This window comes from Dendrobates tinctorius, unplaced genomic scaffold (assembly GCF_039654945.1).
Source record: "Dendrobates tinctorius isolate UK_male_01 unplaced genomic scaffold, ASM3965494v1 ptg000022l, whole genome shotgun sequence".
In the NCBI taxonomy this organism is placed as follows: Eukaryota; Metazoa; Chordata; class Amphibia; order Anura; family Dendrobatidae; genus Dendrobates; species Dendrobates tinctorius.
Genome location: NW_027361690.1, coordinates 115,193,066 through 115,214,146, shown reverse-complemented (window position 1 = coordinate 115,214,146; position 21,081 = coordinate 115,193,066). Strand labels below are relative to the sequence as shown.

General features: G+C 43.1%; 1 protein-coding gene across 2 annotated transcripts in view; it reads right to left on the bottom strand.

Annotated features, from left to right (window-relative positions):
• TACR1 (tachykinin receptor 1) overlaps nt 1-21,081 on the bottom strand; it is a 365,547-nt gene that overhangs the window by 204,055 nt on the left and 140,411 nt on the right. For both annotated transcript variants that reach the window (XM_073569066.1, XM_073569065.1), the window contains exon 2: nt 10,365-10,562. In XM_073569066.1, the coding sequence (XP_073425167.1) occupies nt 10,365-10,562 (198 nt within the window). The remainder of the gene's footprint in view (nt 1-10,364; nt 10,563-21,081) is intronic.

Here is a 21,081-nt window from a genome sequence, read left to right as displayed (position 1 = left end):
GATGAGACTTCACTTCTTTGTAGAGGAGATTATATGAAGAAAGATGTCCCCTCAGCTGGACTCACATGGAAAACTATGATGGGATCAGTAGTGTTTGCCCCTCAGGCAGCTTGAACCGCCCAGAACTGGAAGTTACCTTAGGAACTGTGTGTGAGCCCTGAGCTGGGAGGCTCCTCCAGCCGTTTCTATGGTAGCTTGTTGTGAGGAGAATAATCACTTAGATTTCACATACACACATTGGCCAGTAGATGGCAGCAAAGCACATTTACGAGTCGTCAGTATACAATGCAATGTATTACATTTTCTAACTCACAGGTCCCAAACTTATTCTGACACACTGGAACAAATCTACTGCCACACGACAACTGCCTCATTCAGCAGCAGTAGAACATGTACCTGGATGCCACAATAGTTTAGGATAAGTTGGACTTCAGAGTGAAGGCAAAGCAGCCAACAAGTGCTCAGCACTTCTGGTAACTCCTTCATGGCTGTGACTACCTGAATAAGCTACTTGAGAGAATGCCAAGGGACTGTAAAGCTGTCATAAGAATTAGGGCTCACTCAGACAACAGTATTTTTCATCATTGCTTGAATGCCAAAACCATGAGTAGAATATACAGAGAAAAACTATAATTTAAAGATTGACAACTGTTCTCTGTTTTGGAGACACTACTGGTTTTGGCATACAAACACTCATGACAATCTGTGATGTCAGAATGAACCCTTAAAGAGGTTACTTTAATGAATCTAAGGTTTTACACATATTCTGGTTTATTTCACATGTGTTTTATTTCCATATGTGTTCTTTCGTGGTTTTGTTGCCTTCAGTCTAAATCTACAATGTGCACATAACATTAACAACAAAGAAAACCATTGGATGAACAGGTGTGTGCAAACTTTTTTCTGAAACTCTATATATAACAATATAATGTCCTGGCAGACTACAGGGGCTAGAGCTAAGTGAAAAAGATTAATAGAACATGGCAACGTGTCTGGTGTTTGAGACTACCGTCAGGTCAATACACGAAAATGCTTCATGACTCACTTTGCATCCAGATTAAGGTGCAGCTATCTGGACAATATATGAGCCGCTCACAATAACAGTATAAATCTCTGTTGGTATGACATTGAGACCGAATGACACAGGTCACTGAGAATTTACAGTCTTGTTTTTATCAACGGTAAGGATGAGAAATACAAGGCAGAGTGAAGATATAGGTGGAAATGCGGCTGAAGATCGTTTATGCAAATAGAAGAATTACTTGTCTGGTGCATACAGATATGAAAATCATTGGTAAAGTAAAAGTACAATATGACAAAATCTCAATTCAAAAATTCAACTTCATGTTGTCACAGATTTGGCAAATTTTGCAAAGCCAAAATAAATAACACAGTTGCCCTTATATTTTTTTGAAAAATGACTGAATGTACAATTTATCATGGAAAAGACCCTCACTGATTTATTGTTTGTTTTTTTTAATCTGTAATATTTCTTGTCTATTTGGATCAAATACACAGAAATGTAGACGTGTCAAAACTGAAACGACTTCACTTTACTCTCCATAAACAAATCAAAGTGATTAACCAGTATAGTACAAATGGCACATTATTACTAGTGAAAGTGATGGGGAGCACAAAGTCGACTAGATGGTAACACATATGACGGGTACAGACTGCCCTGCTGAGCAGTAGAGGGTATCTTGAAATTAAATGAAAAGGTCTTTGCTTATTGCAGTAACACTTGAATGGCGCCAACTGTCTATCACAATGTACAGGGACCCTGCATGCTGGCATAGCATCTGGTGATGTCTCTTTGCATGTATTACACGCTACACAAATCTTCTTATGAGTTTGCAACTTTCAAAAACTTTAGATAATTTAACATCCTATAAGATCTTATTCTGTGTAATTTATTCAACATAGAGGAACATTGCATTTTTTTTTTACTTAACCATATATTCTTTCCAATATTATGGAACATAGACCACACAGGCAGCAAATCAGGGAGTGACTGATGAAAACCCAAAAATGTTGTAAATGGGGGCTATGAAGTTATTGACATTGTCTAGACTCTCCATGCCCTGAGAGTGTTTTTAGATGCTGAGTCTCTATCTCACGACAGAGCATCCCAGTATCATGGAAACGTAAATGAAAACTTCTGGAAATGATGCTTTCTATTAGTTTTGGGGACAGTTTAGAGGCCCCTGGTAGATTTTTCCATTTCTTTTCTGAGCCCAGCAGGTATTTCCTTTCTTCCAAGAGCCTCCTGGATGACAAGTATGCTATAAAGGACAAATATACAGCTGGATGATTGGACCTAGGTGATTCTAGGTGTATGGAGGAACTTAATCTGCAAACTTTTGAGCATGTCCTTATGTGAGGATGCTAACACAGTAGAAAGACTCCTCTTTTGGGTCTTGTCTCTTCAACCCACCCTCCTCACCTATTTAGCAGCCCCTTATCACCTCTTCCATAGTTGAATAATTAGATAGGTTGAAATAAAGACACAACACTGGTCCGTCAAGTTCAACCTTTCTCCACCAGTTATACATACTCTATCGCTAGAATATTTATGACCCGCAATGCCATTTTTTGTGAAGAAATCATCCAGCCCTTTTTTAAAAGCTGTTATAGTGTTTGCCATAACTATCTCTGACCATTGGGCATTTGAAAGTCTGACTGCTGTAATCGTAAGGGCTCATCCCTCAGTCTAGTCTTAGACTGCAATGAATGGACTGGTTGTGTTACTCTAAATTCTTATGAGGCTGTCAACCTCGGGTTGGGAGAGCCATGGCCATGGCATTAGCGTTCCGTGTTCAAACTGAAATGCACAGATGTCTGCATGAGCCCTTCAGACCCCTTTCCTACTTAGTTGCCGGAAACCCCTTTCCTCTGCAAGTAACAAATGTCCCCTGGTCCTTTGTAAAGTCTTTGGCAGGAATAACTCATGTTTTGGTCCATTGTATTTATCACACATGTAATTAATCATACATATAAATTAGATCTCCTCTGAGCCTTTTTTTTCTAAGCTAAACATGCCCAACTTTTCCAACCTGTCGTTGAGGTAGAGAGACCTTCCAGCCCCTGTAATAATCTAGTTGCATGAGTGGAATAAACCTTCCAGACACTCTGCATTTAGGAGATTTGCCAACTCTTCCTGGAGTCCGCAAGCTTACCTGTTTTCTGGAAGCATCTCCGACATTTGGGAGCGTTGGCGAGTATAGCTTGAAGTACTTTAGTCTGACACTGGCTTGCTAGTGGCTCATTTACCAAGATAACATCCACAGAGCGATATGGATTTCACTGAACTGTATACAGCTTTTAACATTAAAAATCCAGAGAGCCATAAACATCTACTTTGTGCTTTAAAATCAATTCCAAGCTTTGCAGCCATATTTATTGGCCTGCGTAATGTATTACTGTTATACTCTGGAAATAGAGCTGTAGATGGTGGGTGACATACGGAAGGGGAGGAAATGTAATTTATAGCTTTAATATCAATGCAATAAGCAAACCTGCCTTTCAATGAGACATTAGTAAAGATGCATGCTTGGACAAGTTTCTTCCTTGAGCAGTCATAGACGGAGAGGCGAGTTGATAATAGCAGATAAGGATATGGTGGCAGACTTAATATAACTCCCAAATGTGAACTGATCTGAGCAGCCACTTTATTCTCATGTAGAAGACCTGCAGTCTAGAATAGCTTAATAATATGGTCAAATCAAGGGATTAGCTCCGGACTCAAGCATGAAATGTATTGAGCAGTAACTCGTGATGTGCAGTGATTAGAAATCCATTAAAATGTAACTGGTGCACACGTACCTCTAAACCAATAGGGAAATTGCATTAAATATTTACTAGCCACACACATCTCTAGTCACATTCATTCCAAGTAAATATCTGCCTTTTAGCCAAATACTGACTTTGGGTCCACTAGGAGGAGCATATGAGCTTCTTGCGTATTGTTTAGTAATAAGTAGAGTTGAGCGATACCGTCCGATACTTCAAAGTATCGTATCGGATGGTATCGGCCGATCTTTAAAAAAAGTATCGGTATCGCCGATTCCGATACCGGAAGTCCCATTCAAGTCTATGGGACTTCCGGTATCGGAATAAGAAAAACCCTTTCCTGCCCTTGTACAGCCTCTCTGGGGTCTGTACGGGCCTTTCGGGGGGCTGTGCCGGTCTGCCAGGGGGTCTGTGCAGGCTCCGGTGGTCTGTGCCGGCCTGCCGGTGGTCTGTGCAGGCTCCGGGGGGCTGTGCCGGCCTGCCGGGGGGCTGTGCCGGCCTGCCGGTGGTCTGTGCAGGCTCCGGGGGTCTGTGCAGGCATCGTCCGATGGGACTACAAGTCCCATCGGGCGATGCCTGCTACCATGACAGTGATTGACACATTAGCCAATGATGGGACTGTAGTAGTCCCATCATCCGGCTAATGTGTTAAATGTAAAAAAAAAAAAAAAAAAAAAAATACATGCTACATACATACAACATGCATACTACATACATGCTACATTCATACTACATACTACATACATGCTACATTCATACTACATAAATACTACATGCAACATACATACTACATATATACTACATGCATGCTACATACATACTGCATGCTACATACATACCACATATATACTACATACATACTACATGCATGCTACATGCATGCTACATGCTACATACATAACACATATATACTACATGCATGCTACATACATACTACATGCTACATACTACATATATACTACATGCATGCTACATACTACATGCTACATACATACTACATATATACTACATGCATGCTACATACATACTGCATGCTACATGCATGCTACATACATACTACATACATACTACATGCTACATACATACTACATACATACTACATACATACTACATGCATGCTACATGCATGCTACATACATACCACATACATAACACATATATACTACATGCATGCTACATACATACTACATGCTACATACATACCATATACATACTACATGCATGCTACATACATACTACATGCATGCTACATACATAATACATGCTACATACATACTACATATATACTACATGCATGCTACATACATACTACATGCTACATACATACTACATATATACTACATGCATGCTACATACTACATGCTACATACATACTACATATATACTACATGCATGCTACATACATACTACATGCATGCTACATACATACTACATGCTACATACATACCACATACATACTACATATATACTACATGCATGCTACATACATACTGCATGCTACATGCTACATATATACTACATGCATGCTACATACATACTACATGCTACATGCATGCTACATACATACTACATACATACTACATGCTACATACATACCACATATATACTACATACATACAATACATTCATACAATACATACATAGACATACAGTACATATAACATAGAGTAACATACTTACCAATACTTGTCACATTGTTCCCCGAAGCCATTGTCTTTTCCGGAATAAATATTAACATAACAAACCACAAAAATACTCACCCACGATCCGAAGCAGTCCACGAGTGTGTCCCACGACGATCTTGGGTAGAGAACTGCAGCATCAGATGATGCTGCCGTTCTCTACGGGCTGCAGGAATCCAATGACGGAAGGTAGGTATCCTTCCGCACTGTATTCCTCCGCCACTTAAAAAAAAAAAGTCCCTAGTCTCACTTTATGCCATTGCTGTGTGGGAAATTCCCACGCAGCAATGGCATAAAGTGAGACTAGGGACTTTTTTTTTTTTTAAGTGGCGGAGGAATACAGTGCGGAAGGATACCTACCTTCCGTCATTGGATTCCTGCAGCCCGTAGAGAACGGCAGCAACAGCTGATGCTGCAGTTCTCTACCCAAGATCGTCGTGGGACACACTCGTGGACTGCTTCGGATCGTGGGTGAGTATTTTTGTGGTTTGTTATGTTAATATTTATTCCGTAGACGACAATGGCTTCGGGGGAACAATGTGACAAGTATTGGTAAGTATGTTACTCTATGTTATATGTACTGTATGTCTATGTATGTATTGTATGAATGTATTGTATGTATGTAGTATATATGTGGTATGTATGTAGCATGTAGTATGTATGTAGTATGTATGTAGCATGCATGTAGCATGTAGTATGTATGTAGCATGCATGTAGTATATATGTAGTATGTATGTAGCATGTAGTATGTATGTAGTATGTATGTAGTATGTATGTGGTATGTATGTAGCATGTAGTATGTATGTAGCATGCATGTAGTATATATGTAGTATGTATGTAGCATGTAGTATGTATGTAGTATGTATGTAGTATGTATGTGGTATGTATGTAGCATGTAGTATGTATGTAGCATGCATGTAGTATATATGTAGTATGTAGTATGTATGTAGTATGTATGTGGTATGTATGTAGCATGTAGTATGTATGTAGCATGCATGTAGCATGCATGTAGTATGTATGTAGCATGCATGTAGTATGTATGTAGCATGCATGTAGTATGTATGTAGTATGTATGTAGTATGTATGTAGCATGCAGTATGTATGTAGCATGTATGTAGTATGTATGTAGCATGTAGTATGTATGTAGCATGCATGTAGCATGCATGTAGTATGTATGTAGCATGCATGTAGTATGTATGTAGCATGCATGTAGTATGTATGTAGTATATATGTAGTATGTATGTAGCATGTAGTATGTATGTAGCATGCATGTAGTATATATGTAGTATGTATGTAGCATGCATGTAGTATGTATGTAGTATATATGTAGTATGTATGTAGCATGTAGTATGTATGTAGCATGCATGTAGTATATATGTAGTATGTATGTAGCATGCATGTAGTATGTATGTAGGATGTATGTAGTATGTATGTAGCATGCAGTATGTATGTAGCATGTATGTAGTATGTATGTAGTATATATGCAGTATGTATGTAGCATGCATGTAGTATGTATGTAGCATGTAGTATGTATGTAGCATGCATGTAGTATGTATGTAGCATGTATGTAGTATGTATGTAGTATATACTGTATGTAGTATGTATGTAGCATGTAGTATGTATGTAGCATGCATGTAGTATGTATGTAGTATTTTTTTTTTTTTTTTTTTAACATTTAACACATTAGCCGGATGATGGGACTACTACTGTCCCATCATTGGCTAATGTGTCAATCACTGTCATGGTAGCAGGCATCGCCCGATGGGACTTGTAGTCCCATCGGACGATGCTTGCACAGACCCCCGGACATCAGCACAGCCCCCCGGCAGGCCGGCACAGCCCCCCGGCAGGCCGGTACAGACCCCCACAGGGTGCACAGACCACCGGCAGGCCGGCACAGCCCCCCGGCAGGCCGGTACAGACCCCCACAGGGTGCACAGACCACCGGCAGGCCGGCACAGCCCCCCGGCAGGCCGGTACAGACCCCGGGCAGTCCACACAGCCCCCCGGCAGGCCGGCACAGCCCCCCGGCAGGCCGGCAGAGACCCCCGGAAGGCCCGAAATGACGGCGCATCATGATGCGCACACACCGCGCATCATGATGACGTCAGGCCGTCAATCAACTGAACTTCCGATTCCGATGCCGAATTCCGATATTGAAAAAATATCGGAAGTCGGTATCGGAATTCCGATACAGCAAGTATCGGCCGATACCCGATACTTGCGGTATCGGAATGCTCAACACTAGTAATAAGCATCAATGTGTAAACAGTACTCAGTAAGCTCCCCCTAGTGGTGACTGCAAGTAGCCAAAATGTTAACATTTATAAGGAAATATCTGGGACTATTTTATATATTTAGAAGTGTCTAACAAATAAGAGGCAGGTAGTTGCTATTTTCTTGCCTGCTGCGCCGAGCGCCAACCTCGGCTGACACAGATTGGTCACAGACCCCTCCTGAAGGTGATTCAGCAGCTTCCACTGATGTCATGTCAACAGAGCAGCGACTTCTCTTCCGGACTGCCGATGTCATGCTGATTGACAGGTGTCTCCCCAGTGCCTAAGTGCTGGAAGCCAGCTGTCAATCAGCATGACGTGAGCAGTCACGCCCCGTATTCAGAGCAGCCCGGAAGACATAACATGGAGAGGCTGAATTGCTGGCAGGAGAACACTCTGAGCTGGTGTTGCGTTAAACGGACTCATTGTAAAATAAAAAATCCTTGACAAAACCTCTTTAATTTTGTCTATGTAGGCGATTTTGGAAGACTATATCCAAAAAACAAAGCTCTGACGTGCTACAATCATACATAAAAATGAATTAGCATACAACTGCTCTCATATTTATGCTAAGAAAACAACATCACTGTTTGCCTCTATTAACATTGTGCAAAAAAAAAACAATTTTTCTGGCAGAAATTAACACTGAGCTGCAATGGCAACGCAATACGGGGAGCTAAGACTGCAGCAACACACTGGCCCTGATACTTAAAGGGGTTTGCAAACCTTTAGATGAATCCTTCCTTATTATTTTTTTTTTATTTTCTGATGTCTACTTATTAGTGAGTAAATCCTACCTTCTTGTGTTCTGTTTTGGTAGAACTATTGGCCACCACTCATCTCTAGAAGACATTGGGTTGGCTACTATTGAACTAGATTAGTTTTTTTTATCAATATACTGTATATTCTAATATGAAGCCAATCTCAACCCCATTTCCTGTCAATCAAAACTAACAATTTCCAGATGCTTTCTGCTGGTTATAATATGCAACAAAAGAAATGAATCAATAACACTAATGAGCTGGTAGTAAAGTATTGGCTCTTCCATACTTTGTATAACCATACTCTATTAGGCCGTGGAGCACCATTTTGATGGTTGTGTGTACTGAAAAGGGGACCTGTAAGATACAAGAAAGAATACTATTTCCCTGCAGATATAAAGGTAATCTGCAGGTAAAAGCCTTTAAGTCAAATTTGGTTGCTTTTCTAGATGTAATATAAGCACTATTACCTGCATATTATTGACTTACATCATGAATGGCAGCGTGTGTTTGCAATGTGTGCATGCGGAACAGGCTGTCAGTCAAGATGCAGGGGAAGTAGTCACCGCTCACCGCACTCTGACAGTGTAATTTGTGGTGACCGTTTGGTCTCATGTAGATGACCGTTTAACTCCGATGAGAGCAATGTACCATTTTGACATACAGCTTTTGACCCCATGTTATTCTACAGGGCTGTGGAAATGTCCCAATTTTTCCTTCAACTGAGGTGGTTCTAAGAAAATATTGTAGCATGCCACAAGTTGCCTTTCAAGTCTTGAAGTCCATTTTAAAAAAGTCCAATTTTCACGGACAGAGTCAGGGAGAAGATTGTTTGTTTTTTATTCTCCACATCCGAGACCTTAAGCCCCCGTTACACACTGCGATATCGCTAAATATCGCTGTAAAGTCACCGATTTTGTGATGTTGCAGCGATATTGCTAGCGATATCGCTGCATGTGATACTTACCTGCGACCAGCTCCCCCGCTGGTTATCGCTGATCGCGCGAGAAGCTTCTGTACCATTCCTCGTCGGTCACTTCCTGCGGCGCTTCCTGTGGCGCCGACGAGCGACGCGTGGACGCGGGCGGGAGGACGCAGGATCGCCGCGTCTGACAGGTAAGTAGCGACCCCGACCGCTGCTATGTCGCTGGTGAGATCTGCCTGTGTGGCAGCTCACTAGCGACCACCTAGCGATGCACCAGCGATCCTGACCACGTCATATTGCTGGTCGGGATCGCTGGTGCATCGCTAGGTGTAACGGTACCCTTAGGCTAGATTCACACTATTATGCTAATCACACTCCGATCAGACTCTGTTCATAGTGTGAGACAATTTTTTGGGAGGTGGAGAATGAAAAAAAAATCTCCATCTTCTCCCTTCACTGTGTCCTAGAAAATCAGAAACTTGGATGACATCAGAGCGCGGTACAATATTTTCAATAGACCCATAGACTTGAATAGCCGAGTGCTTTCCAATTAGAGGCAAATCATGCAGACGTATGAACAGCCCCATAGAATCACATGGTGATGAGTGCTATCCATGAAAACGATGGACAGCACTCATCTAAGTTATTCGGTTGTCTGTATGAACCCTTAGCACCCCTGCACCACTCTGATGACTGGAAGTGAGCAGCTGCAGGGATAATAAAACTTAATTTTCTCCCTGTTGCCGCTGTTCCGGTAAAGCAACCTTATATGATTTAAATGCTGCTTTCCTACAGAGTATCACTAAATAGGCAGGTAAATAGTATTTTTTGCAGATGACAGGTTTCCTTTTTTCTGTATTATTCTGGATAACAGTAAAGTTTAAAAAATACATTTGGTGATAAAATTCTTTTTTAAAAGTTTCACACTTACATTTTTTCATACTTCCGGTTCAGTTCATAGCCTGGCCAGTCCAAGTAGCACACATCTCGGCCAGGAATATTATCCACATCTGCATAATAGCCCAGTGGAAAGGCCATGCAAAAGGAGAAGCCCCAGATGACACAGATGACAATTTTAGTGGCGGTAGCAGAAAGTCTTGGCTTCAGCGGATGGATAATAGCCATATACCTGGGAAAGAATACAGATATAGGTAAGATGAAATAACCCTGAACATGATCATTGCATTATGTATTGTTGGCAGATGCTGGATTAATAAAAACAGATTGCTCGGCTTGGCTGGACATATGGAGCTTCTATAATTCACAGCATGTGAGTTCATGTGCACTGCATTGGTTTCGGATTGCTTTTTGCTTTGAACAGGTGTGCAGTTTTCTATCTTCTCTACCTGCTCATACACCAATAAAAAATGTTTTCAATTAAAAATAGTAAGAAACATTTTTATGGTTCAGTATTCAGTGAAGACAATTGTGCATATAAACCCCTTGCTTATATAACATGGAGTTTGAGGATGGGTCATAATCCTTTAGATGAATATTATACAACATTAAATGTGGCATGTTCTGATTTCATTGTGTAAATTAAATAGCAGTCTACCAACTTATACAAATCTAACACCCATCTCAAAATCTGCCCAAATCATCGCAATTTGGCCAATCACACCAATCTGTACTGGGTCCATAGTGAACGTACAGTGGCATGAACTGTTGAAGATGAAATGATCTCTTAAAGGGCTAAAGTTAAAGATAACACATTTCCTTTCTATTTTAGGCCAAAAAATATATTGTCATTTTTTTTCATTTAAATAAATTACAAAAAGGCAAATGGGCCGATGCAAAAGTTTGGGTAGTCTTGGACCATAATTAGCCTATTAGGGTTATGGCTTGCTCACTATCATCTTTAGGAAAGCCTAGCAATCTGAAAATGAAAATGGTGGAGGCCCACAAAGCAGGAGAAGGCTATATGAAAATAGCAAAGCGTTTTCAAGTTGCCCTTTCCTCAGCTCGAAATGTAATTAAGAAATGGCAGTTAACAGGAACAGTGGAGGTCAAAATAAGGTCTTTAAGACCAAGCAAAATTTCAGTGAGATCTGCTCGTAGGAATGCTAGAGAGGCAAATCAGGACCCCCAATTGAATGCAAATGACCTTCAGAAAGATTTAGCAGACTTTGGAGTTGTTATACATTGTTCTACTGTTCAGAAACACCTGCACAAATATGGTCTTCATAGAAGAGTCACAAGGAGAAAACCTCTCCTACGTCCTCACTGTAAAATTCAGAGACACAAGTATTCAAAAGAACATCTAAACAAGACTGATGCATTTTGTAAACAAGTCGTGTGGACCACTGAAATTAAAACAGAACTCTTTGGCCACAACAATCAAATGTCTGTGTGGAGAAAAAAAGGGCCCAGAATTTCAGGAAAAGAACATCTCTCCAACAATTAAGCACAGGTGTGGATCCATCATGCTTTGGGGTTGTGTTACAGCCAATGGCATGGGGAACATTTCATGGGTAGCTGGAAGAATTGATGAAATTAAATTTTAACAAGTTCTTGATGCAAACATAACACCATCTGTAAAAAAGCTGAAGTTGAGAAGAGGATGGCTTTTACAAACGGATAATGATCTTAAACACACATCAAATTCTGCAATAGACTACTTCAAAAGGCGCAAGTTGAATGTTTTTCAATGGCCTTCACAGTCCCCTGATCTGAACATCATTGAAAATCTGTGGCTAGACCTCAAAATAGCAGTGCATGCAAGAATACCCAGGAATCTCACAGAACTGGAAGAATTTTTCAAGGAAGAATGGTTGAAAATCCCTCAAACAAGAATTTGAAAGACTCTTTTCTGGCTACATAAAGTGTTTACAAGCTGTGATACTTTCAAATGGGGGTGTTACTAGGTCCTAACCATGCAGGGTGCCCAAACTGCATTGTCCCATGTACCTTTTTGTAATTTTTATAATGTAAAAAAATGAAAAAAAAATATATATCTTTGCCTGAAATAAAAAGGAAATGTGTCATCTTTAACTTTAGCCCTTTTAGAGATCATTGCATCTTAATCTTGCTTAAGTGTTCACAATAAAAGTAATTTTGACCAGGGGTGCCAAAACATTCACATGCCACTGTGAATTGTAACCATCAGGCAAAATTTAAATTCTCCTGTTTGTGCGGATTTTACCGGGGAACTTGATTTGCAGAGAAGTTATTTTCCAGAAATGTAATGTCCCTTATTATACTGTGTTGTCCCTGTGGACCATAGAGCATAAGAAACGTAAGATGCAAAAATAAAACAAATGCTTGTACTCACCTCATGGCTGACTTCCCTGGCAACTCCCACTGCTTCTTGCCCCTTGTCCTTCGCACCTTCGTTGCATCATATCTCCAGCCTGGTTGTTCACTCTAGGCCAGGGCTTCCAGATATCAGCAGACCCCAAAATTACTACGCATATGCTGCCTGGAAGTTACTGCTCTGTGTTCATTCTAGGCCTGAGCATCTGGTTGCGAGTAGACCCCTTTGCACGTGCAGTGAATTCCATGGCCTGCTAGCCGTCGTAAGCCTAGAGTGAACGCCGGGTTGGAGATGTGGTGCGACAGAGGCTCGAACAGCAGGCAGGAAGCAGTGGGGGCAGTTAGAAAAGCAAATGGTCAGCAAAAGATAAAAAAGAGAAAAAGAAATAGAGTCATAGCACCGCTCAGTGGCGGATTAAGTGGACTATGGGCCCGGGGCTGTTCATAAAACCTGGGCCCCTGTACCCCACTTCCCAGGAAAACATTTTCTGTCAAAATTTTGTGGCTCTTCTCACAAAAACACTGCATATGCTGATTTTTAGGTATACAAATTGTAACATTTATTAGACCATAAAAACAAAGAAAAATTACTTTTTTCTCACAAGAAATTGTATTGTATGGTCAAACAATATAAATAATATTAAATCGGCTGTTCCCGAATTTGGCGCCCCCCCGGGCGGTGAATGGCCTGCTCGGATGCGGGGTCTGGAAAGGAATAAAATGGCCGCGCTTGGGAGGGGGTACCGGCCTGGCCGGCTACTGGTTAGGGATGTTAATGATTAATCACACAGTCACAGACAGACATTCATTTCTGACACACTGCCTGCGACAGTGCTCCCAGGCAGCACAGACAGTAATGTGGAGGCTCAGCTCCGCCTCCTCTGCCCCTGGCCGCAGTATAAGTTACACATATATATATATATATATATATATATATATATATATATATATATATATATATAACAATACCAAATGGAACAATTCGCAATGTACCCCAGGCGAGTCACCATTTGTAAAATTATGACTCAAAGGGGATCGATAATGGACACTCCCACATAACATGTTAACACAAAAAAATGGAGTGAAAGTCCAAAATATTTTAGAAACGTAAGAAATTTATTGTACATAAAAATCGTACTGACAATTATAAACAACATCTACAATGAAGGAATCGGGTAATATCAGCTGCTAATTGTCCTGTCCATATAATATTAAGTGAAAAGGAGCCAAGTGCTTCTTGTAATGATGGGCCATAAAACCGGGACACAAAGTGTAGGGAAGAACCCAGGTGCGCACCCTGAGGAACAACCCCGTTATCCCATGCTAAAGTGCTTACCCATCATGTGCTCCAGCCTCCAGGACAAGTGCAGCGCCGCCACGCTGCACTTGCGCTGGTGGCGGCGCTGCACTTGTCCTGGAGCACATGATGGGTAAGCACTTTAGCACGGGATAACGGGGTTGTTCCTCAAATAAATTTCTTACGTTTGTAAAATATTTTGGACTTTCACTCCATTTTTTTGTGTTAACATATAAGTTACACTTAGGCTGTGTGCACACGCTACGGATTAGGTGCGGATTCATCCGCGCGGATTTTGTAAAATCCGCAGGTGAAACCGCAGGTCAAAATACCTGCGGTTTTACCTGCGGATTGCTCTGCGGTTTTGCCCTGCGGTTTTTCATCTCCTCAATAGAGGAGATGGCAAACCGCAGGAGAATCCGCAGAAAGAATTGACATGTCAAAAACCGCTGTGGAACCGCAGCAAAATCCGCAGTGTGTGCACACAGCCTTACACAGGCTGCCTGCGACTGCCTGGCTGCTGTGTGTGTGAGTGTGAGTGACTCTGTGTGACACTGAGGAAGGAAGCCGCCCGCAGGGAGAGCTCAGCAGCTGACTGAGCATGGAGGGAGGCTGGGGAGAGGCAGAGCATCCTCCTCCCAAATGGTGAGTGACCTGTGACCCACCTGCGCTAGCCGCTGCCAAAATCTCCTGCTAATACTCAGTCCTCTTCTCTCCTCACTGTGCCTCGGCCGGCCGCCTCCACGCTTCTCTCCTGAGTCCCACTGCACAGAGAGGAGGAATTTCTGCTCCTGCCATGCTGCGCCGCCCCCACACACGTGCCGCCTGGGGAGGCCCACCCCCCCGCACCCCCCCGCAACCCCCTTCCTACGCCACTGGGCGGCGGCGGCTCACACAGATGCCGACCGGATTGGCCCCTGCCCTGGGCCCCCAAAAAACCTTGGGCCCGGGGCGACCGCCCCATCCGCCCCTATTAAGATCCGCCACTGGCACCGCTCACCTTTCCTGCTATCTCCACTGCTGCCTACACACTGTCTGATCCTGTGAGTCTCCGTCACATCTCCAGCCCAATCTAGGGTGAGCACCAGGCCTGAGATGCGAAGTGATGACCATATGATGCAATAGAAATCTGGAGGGCGAGACAGCGAGCAGGGAGCAATGAAGAGTGATAAGGTTAGTTTTTTTCTTTTTTAACCTTTTGCTGGCTCTCTACTGTTCATTAAAATGGCAGCCGCCATTTTGCTGAATTCGGACGAAGTGTATTACAAAAAAATCTGTATTCTCCAGAATGCTAATTTTGCTAATTTTTGTAAGATTCAATTCCACTCAAATAAATTTGCCATTTTCTAGTGGGATTGCATCACCTAACCCAGAAATTATTTGTTTTTGATGTTTTTTCACTCACCAATTAATGTATTCTCAAGTTATCTTTTAAAAAAATGTGGAAAATCTATCTTTATGATCTCAGATACTCGCAAAAAAACACAATGGCGTTCTGCTATTTTCCGGAAACAAACTATTTATGTGTGTCAGAGATATAAATAAAGCTCATAAATCTTTACATAATAATAGAAACAACGCATTTCTTTGTCATTTTACATGACTGTTGTAACCAAGTGATTATGGGACAAAACATTCATTAAAATTCATGACACGGCTTTCTTACCCATCATCTCAATTAATGGTCGGTAATTATGTAAATTGGATTAAATAGAAAATCTTTCAGAAAACTTGGAACACAACATCCATAAAAATACAACTGACAAAGCCAGGCTAACATTATATGGACACTCTGGGCTCCTGTTGAATAAAAGAATGGTGACTACTGTTTTGGGAAAAGAGGACGTTACACCTTAGAGATTGCATTCAAATTAATGGTAAATAGACTGAAAAATGAAAAAGGACAAAGAGGACTTTGATGACAAAAGACTGATGATAACTGAAAAGAAAGAACCAAATGCCTTTCTTCAGCTAATGTAACAAAGAATTATGTCCACGGGAGGTAAAAATATAAGATTTCTAAAATACAACATAGACGTATACAGAGGGGGAAAAGAGTATTTGATCCCTTGCTGATTTTTAAGCTTGCCCACTGACAAAGACATGAACAGTCTATAATTTTAAGGGTAGGTTAATTTTAACATTGAGAGATAGATCTAAAATAAAATCCAGAAAAACACATTGTATAAATTACAGTGGGTACGGAAAGTATTCAGACCCCTTTAAATGTTTCACTATTTGTTTCATTGCAGCTATTTGGTAAATTCAAAAAAGGTCATGTTTTTTACTCATTAATGTACACTCTGCACCCCATCTTGACTCAAATAAAAGCTGAAATTTAGAAATGTTCACAAATTTATTAAAAATGAAAAACTGTAATATCACATGGACATAAGTATTCAGACCCTTTGCTCAGACACTCATATTTACATCACATGCTGTCCATTTCCTTGTGATCCTCCTTGAGATGGTTCTACTCCTTCATTGGAGTCCAGCTGTGTTTAATTAAACTGATAGGACCTGATTTGTAAAGGCACACACCTGTCTATAAAAGACTTCACAGCTCACAGTGCATGTCAGACCAAATGAGAATCATGAGGTCAAAGGAACTGGGCAAGGAGCTCAGAGACAGAAGTGTGGCAAGGCACACATCTGGCCAAGGTTACAAAAGAATTTCTGCAGTACTCAAGGTTCCTAAGAGCACAGTATCCTCCATAATCCTTAAATGGAAAAAGTTTGGGACCACCAGAAGTCTTCCTAGACCTGGCCATCCAGCCAAACTGAGCAATCGTGGGAGAAGAGCCTTGGTGAGAGAGGTAAAGAACTCCAAGATCACTGTAACTGAGTTCCAGATATGCAGTAGGGAGATGGGAGAAAGTTCCACAAAGTCAACAATCACTGCAGCCATCCACCAGTCGGGCCTTTATGGCAGAGTGGCCTAACGGAAACCTCTCCTCAGTGCCAGACATATGAAAGCCTGCATAGAGTTTTCTAAAAAACACATGAAGTACTCCCAGTCTATGAGAAATAAGATTCTCTGGTCTGATGAGATGAACATAGAACTTTTTGGTGATAATTCTAAGAGGCATGTGTGGACAAAACCAGGCAGTGCTCATTACCTGCCCAATACAATCCCAACAGTGAAACGTGGTGGCAGCATCATGCTATGGGAGTGTTTTTCAGCTGCAGGAACAGGATGACTGGCTGCAATTGAAGGAAACATGAATGCGGCCAAGTACAGAGATATCCTGGATGAAAACCTCTTCCAGAGTGCTCTGGATCTCAGACTTGGCTGAAGGTTCACCTTCCAACAAGACAATGACCCTAAGCAGACAACTAAAATAACAAAGGAGTGGCTTCAGAACAACTCTGTGACCATTCTTGACTGGCCCAGCCAGAGCCCTGACCTAAACCCAATTGAGCATCTCTGGAGAGACCTGAAAATGGCTATCCACCAACGTTCATCATCCAACCTGACGGAACTGGAAAGGATCTGCAAGGAAGAATGGCAGAGAATCCCCAAATCTAGATGTGAAAAACTTGTTGCATCATTCCTAAGAGGACTCATGGCTGTACTAGCTCAATAGGGTGCTTCTACTCAATACTGAGCAAAGGGTCTGAATACTTATGACCATATGATATTTCAGTTTTTCTTTTTGTAAAAATTTAAAAAAATGTCTACATTTCTGTTTTTTTCAGTCAAGATGGGGTGCAGAGTGTACTTTAATGAGAAAAAAATGAACTTTTTTGAATTTACTAAATGGCTGCAATGAAGCAAAGAGTGACAAAATTAAAGGGGTCTGAATACTTTCCGTTTCCACTGTATATAAATTTATATAAAATTATTTGCATTATGCAGCAAGAAATAAGTATTTGATCCCTCTGGCAAACAAAACTTAATACTTGGTGGCAAAACCCTTGTTGGCAAGCACAGCAGTCAGACAATTTTTGCAGTTGATGATGAGGTTTGCGCACATGTCATGAGGAATTTTGGTCCACTCCTCTTTGCAGATTATCTCTAAATCATTAAGATTTTGAAGCTGTCGCTTGGCAACTCGGAGCTTCATCTCCCTCCTGTGATGGCCGTCTGGGAATCTGGGCTGCAGTGGGGACAGCACCCCGAGTAACCCCGAGACCCTTAACCCCTATACAGGGATCTGGAATTGTAGCAAGGCCCAAGAGGTAGCTGTCTAGATTAGCAGTGGACGAGAGCAGGACGGCCACCAAGGGGTCAAAACTAAAACCCGTAATCAAGGTCAGGATGCAGGAGTCTGAGACCAGGGCACCGCAGAGGCACGAAATCAGCAGACAGAAGGAGAGTCAAAAGTCCAGGCCAGGGTCAGTAAAACCAGGAGGGCAGCGAGGTACAGAATCAGCAGGCAGAAGGAGAGTCAGGAATCCAAGCAAAGGTCAGCGTCAAAAAGTCGGAAGAGAGGCGTAGGTACAAAAACGGCAGGCAATAGAATGGTCAAGAATCCAGGCTGAGGTCAGAGTATACACTATAGAAATTCACACAGTAACACGCAGGGGAACCAAGAATATATCCGGCGGCTTGCAAGACCAGTCCCCAGGTATTTGAGGGATCAGGTCCTCCCTCACAGGTTCCCGGCCCGATGATGTAACCAGGACCGCCCCCGGACCAGGCCAGATGGACATGCAGTAAGCCCTACATGACTGACAGAGGGGCGGAGATGCCTGTGCAGGAGCCCCCTCTCTGCCACCACCCTCACCCTGGTGCGAACCACGGCGCCTCCCAGTGGCTGAGGCAGGAATAGCCGTCCCTGAGTCCGACGGCGATGTGACGGTCCGGCGCCCCCGAGTGGCCGAGACCGGAACTGCAGGCCCTGAGTCTGGCAGTGACGTCCGGCGCCTCCTAGTGGCCGACGCCGGAACAGCAGGCCCTGAGTCCGACGGCGACGTGACGGTCCGGCGCCCCCCGAGTGGCCGAGACCGGAACTGCAGGCCCTGAGTCTGGCAGTGACGTCCGGCGCCTCCTAGTGGCCGACGCCGGAACAGCAGGCCCTGAGTCTGGCTGCGACGTGACAGTACCCCCCCTTCTAAGAGGGGCCTCCGGACCCTCAAAACCCGGTTTGTCCGGGTGAAGGAGGTGAAATCTTCTAATTAACCCCTTGGCATGGATGTCACCAGCAGGGACCCAGGACCTCTCCTCTGGGCCGTAGCCCTTCCAATGCACTAAGTATTGCACGGACCCTCTCACTAAACGGGAATCAAGGATACCTTGGACTTTGTACTCCAAGGTACCCTTGACTAAAACTGGAGGAGGAGGGGACTGGACAGCTTGAATTGGGGAGCGGTACGTTTTTAGGAGGGATTTGTGGAAAACGGGTATTTTGAAGGACTGAGGGAGCTTTAAGCGAAAGGCTACCGGGTTAATTACCTCCAAAATCTCATAGGGACCAATAAATCTGGGGCCCAGTTTGGCAGATGGTACCTTAAGTTTAATGTTCTTGGTAGACAGCCAAACTTTGTCCCCAACTCCCAGGTGCGGCCCCTTGGACCGCCGTTTATTTGCCGCCGCAGCCTGTCTGACTTGGGAGCCTTTCAAGTTTGAGTTCACCTCTGACCAGATGGTCCTTAAGTGATGTATGGATTTCTCTACCCCCAGGAGGTCCGACATCTTAGCCGAAAATGAACCAAAACGTGGGTGTAAACCAAGATTACAGAAGAACGGGGTGGTTTTGATGGATTCTTGGTATTGGTTATTTAGGGCGAATTCGGCTAACGGGAGATGTTCCACCCAATCAGATTGATGTTCCGAAACATAACAGCGGAGATACTGCTCTAGGCCCTGGTTAGTGCGCTCAGTTTGACCATTGGTCTCAGGGTGGTAAGCGGAGGAGAAGGATAATTCAACGCCAATCCGTTTGCAGAACGCCCTCCAGAATTTAGAAACGAACTGGGTTCCTCGGTCGGACACGATATTCACCGGGGCGCCATGCAGTCGTATTACATGAATAACGAACAATTTACTCAGCGTTTCTGCATTAGGTAGTCCAGACAGGGGAACAAAATGGCACTGCTTACTGAACCTGTCTACCACCACCCAGATACATGTCTTCCCTTCTGAGGGTGGCAGGTCAGTAATGAAGTCCATGGAGATGTGGGTTCATGGACTCTCTGGGGCAGGCAAGGACTGGAGCCAGCCGGCAGGCCGATTATGGGGGGACTTAGCACGAGCACAAGTTTCGCAAGACAGTACGTAATCCTTGCAGTCCTTAACCACCGTCGGCCACCAAAAATTCCTGGTCACTAGTCTGGCTGTATTATTAACACCAGGATGGCCTGCCAGGACAGAGTCATGCGACTCTTTCATAACTTGTAGACGCAACGGGGCCGGAACGAACAATTTCTGGGGGGGCGTCGTGTCCGGGACTTGTTCTGAGGATCTACGGATCTCCTCCAGAAGGTCCAGAGACACGGCCGACACGACGATCCCATTGGCCAGTATTGGGACTGGTTCCGAGTCCTCAGCCTGTGAGGGGCAGAAACTTCGAGAGAGGGCATCAGCCCTTACATTTTTCGTCCCTGGACGAAACGTGATCACAAAGTTAAACCTTGAGAAAAATAAGGCCCACCTGGCCTGCCTAGGATTCAGTCTTTTAGCTGACTCCAAGTAGGTCAGGTTCTTGTGATCTGTGATCACGGTAACCTTGTGTTTAGCACCTTCGATAAAGTGGCGCCATTCTTCGAAGGCCCACTTTATCGCCAACAATTCCCGATTCCCTATATCATAATTTTTCTCAGTAGGGGAGAATTTTCGGGAAAAGAAGGCACATGGGCGGAGTTGAGTGAGAGAGGCAGTGCCTTGGGAAAGCACTGCACCTACCCCAACCTCAGAGGCATCAACCTCTACCACAAAGGGGCGATCTAGATCAGGCTGAATTAATATTGGGTTGGCAGAAAAACACTCCTTTAAAACAGAAAATGCCTGAAGTGCCTCTGGCTTCCAATTAACCACGTCAGCCCCCTTCCGGGTCAGATCCGTGAGCGGTTTGGCGATCTCAGAGAAGCCTTTGATGAATTTACGGTAGTAATTAGTAAATCCCAAGAATCGCTGCAGCGCTTTTAGAGTTTTAGG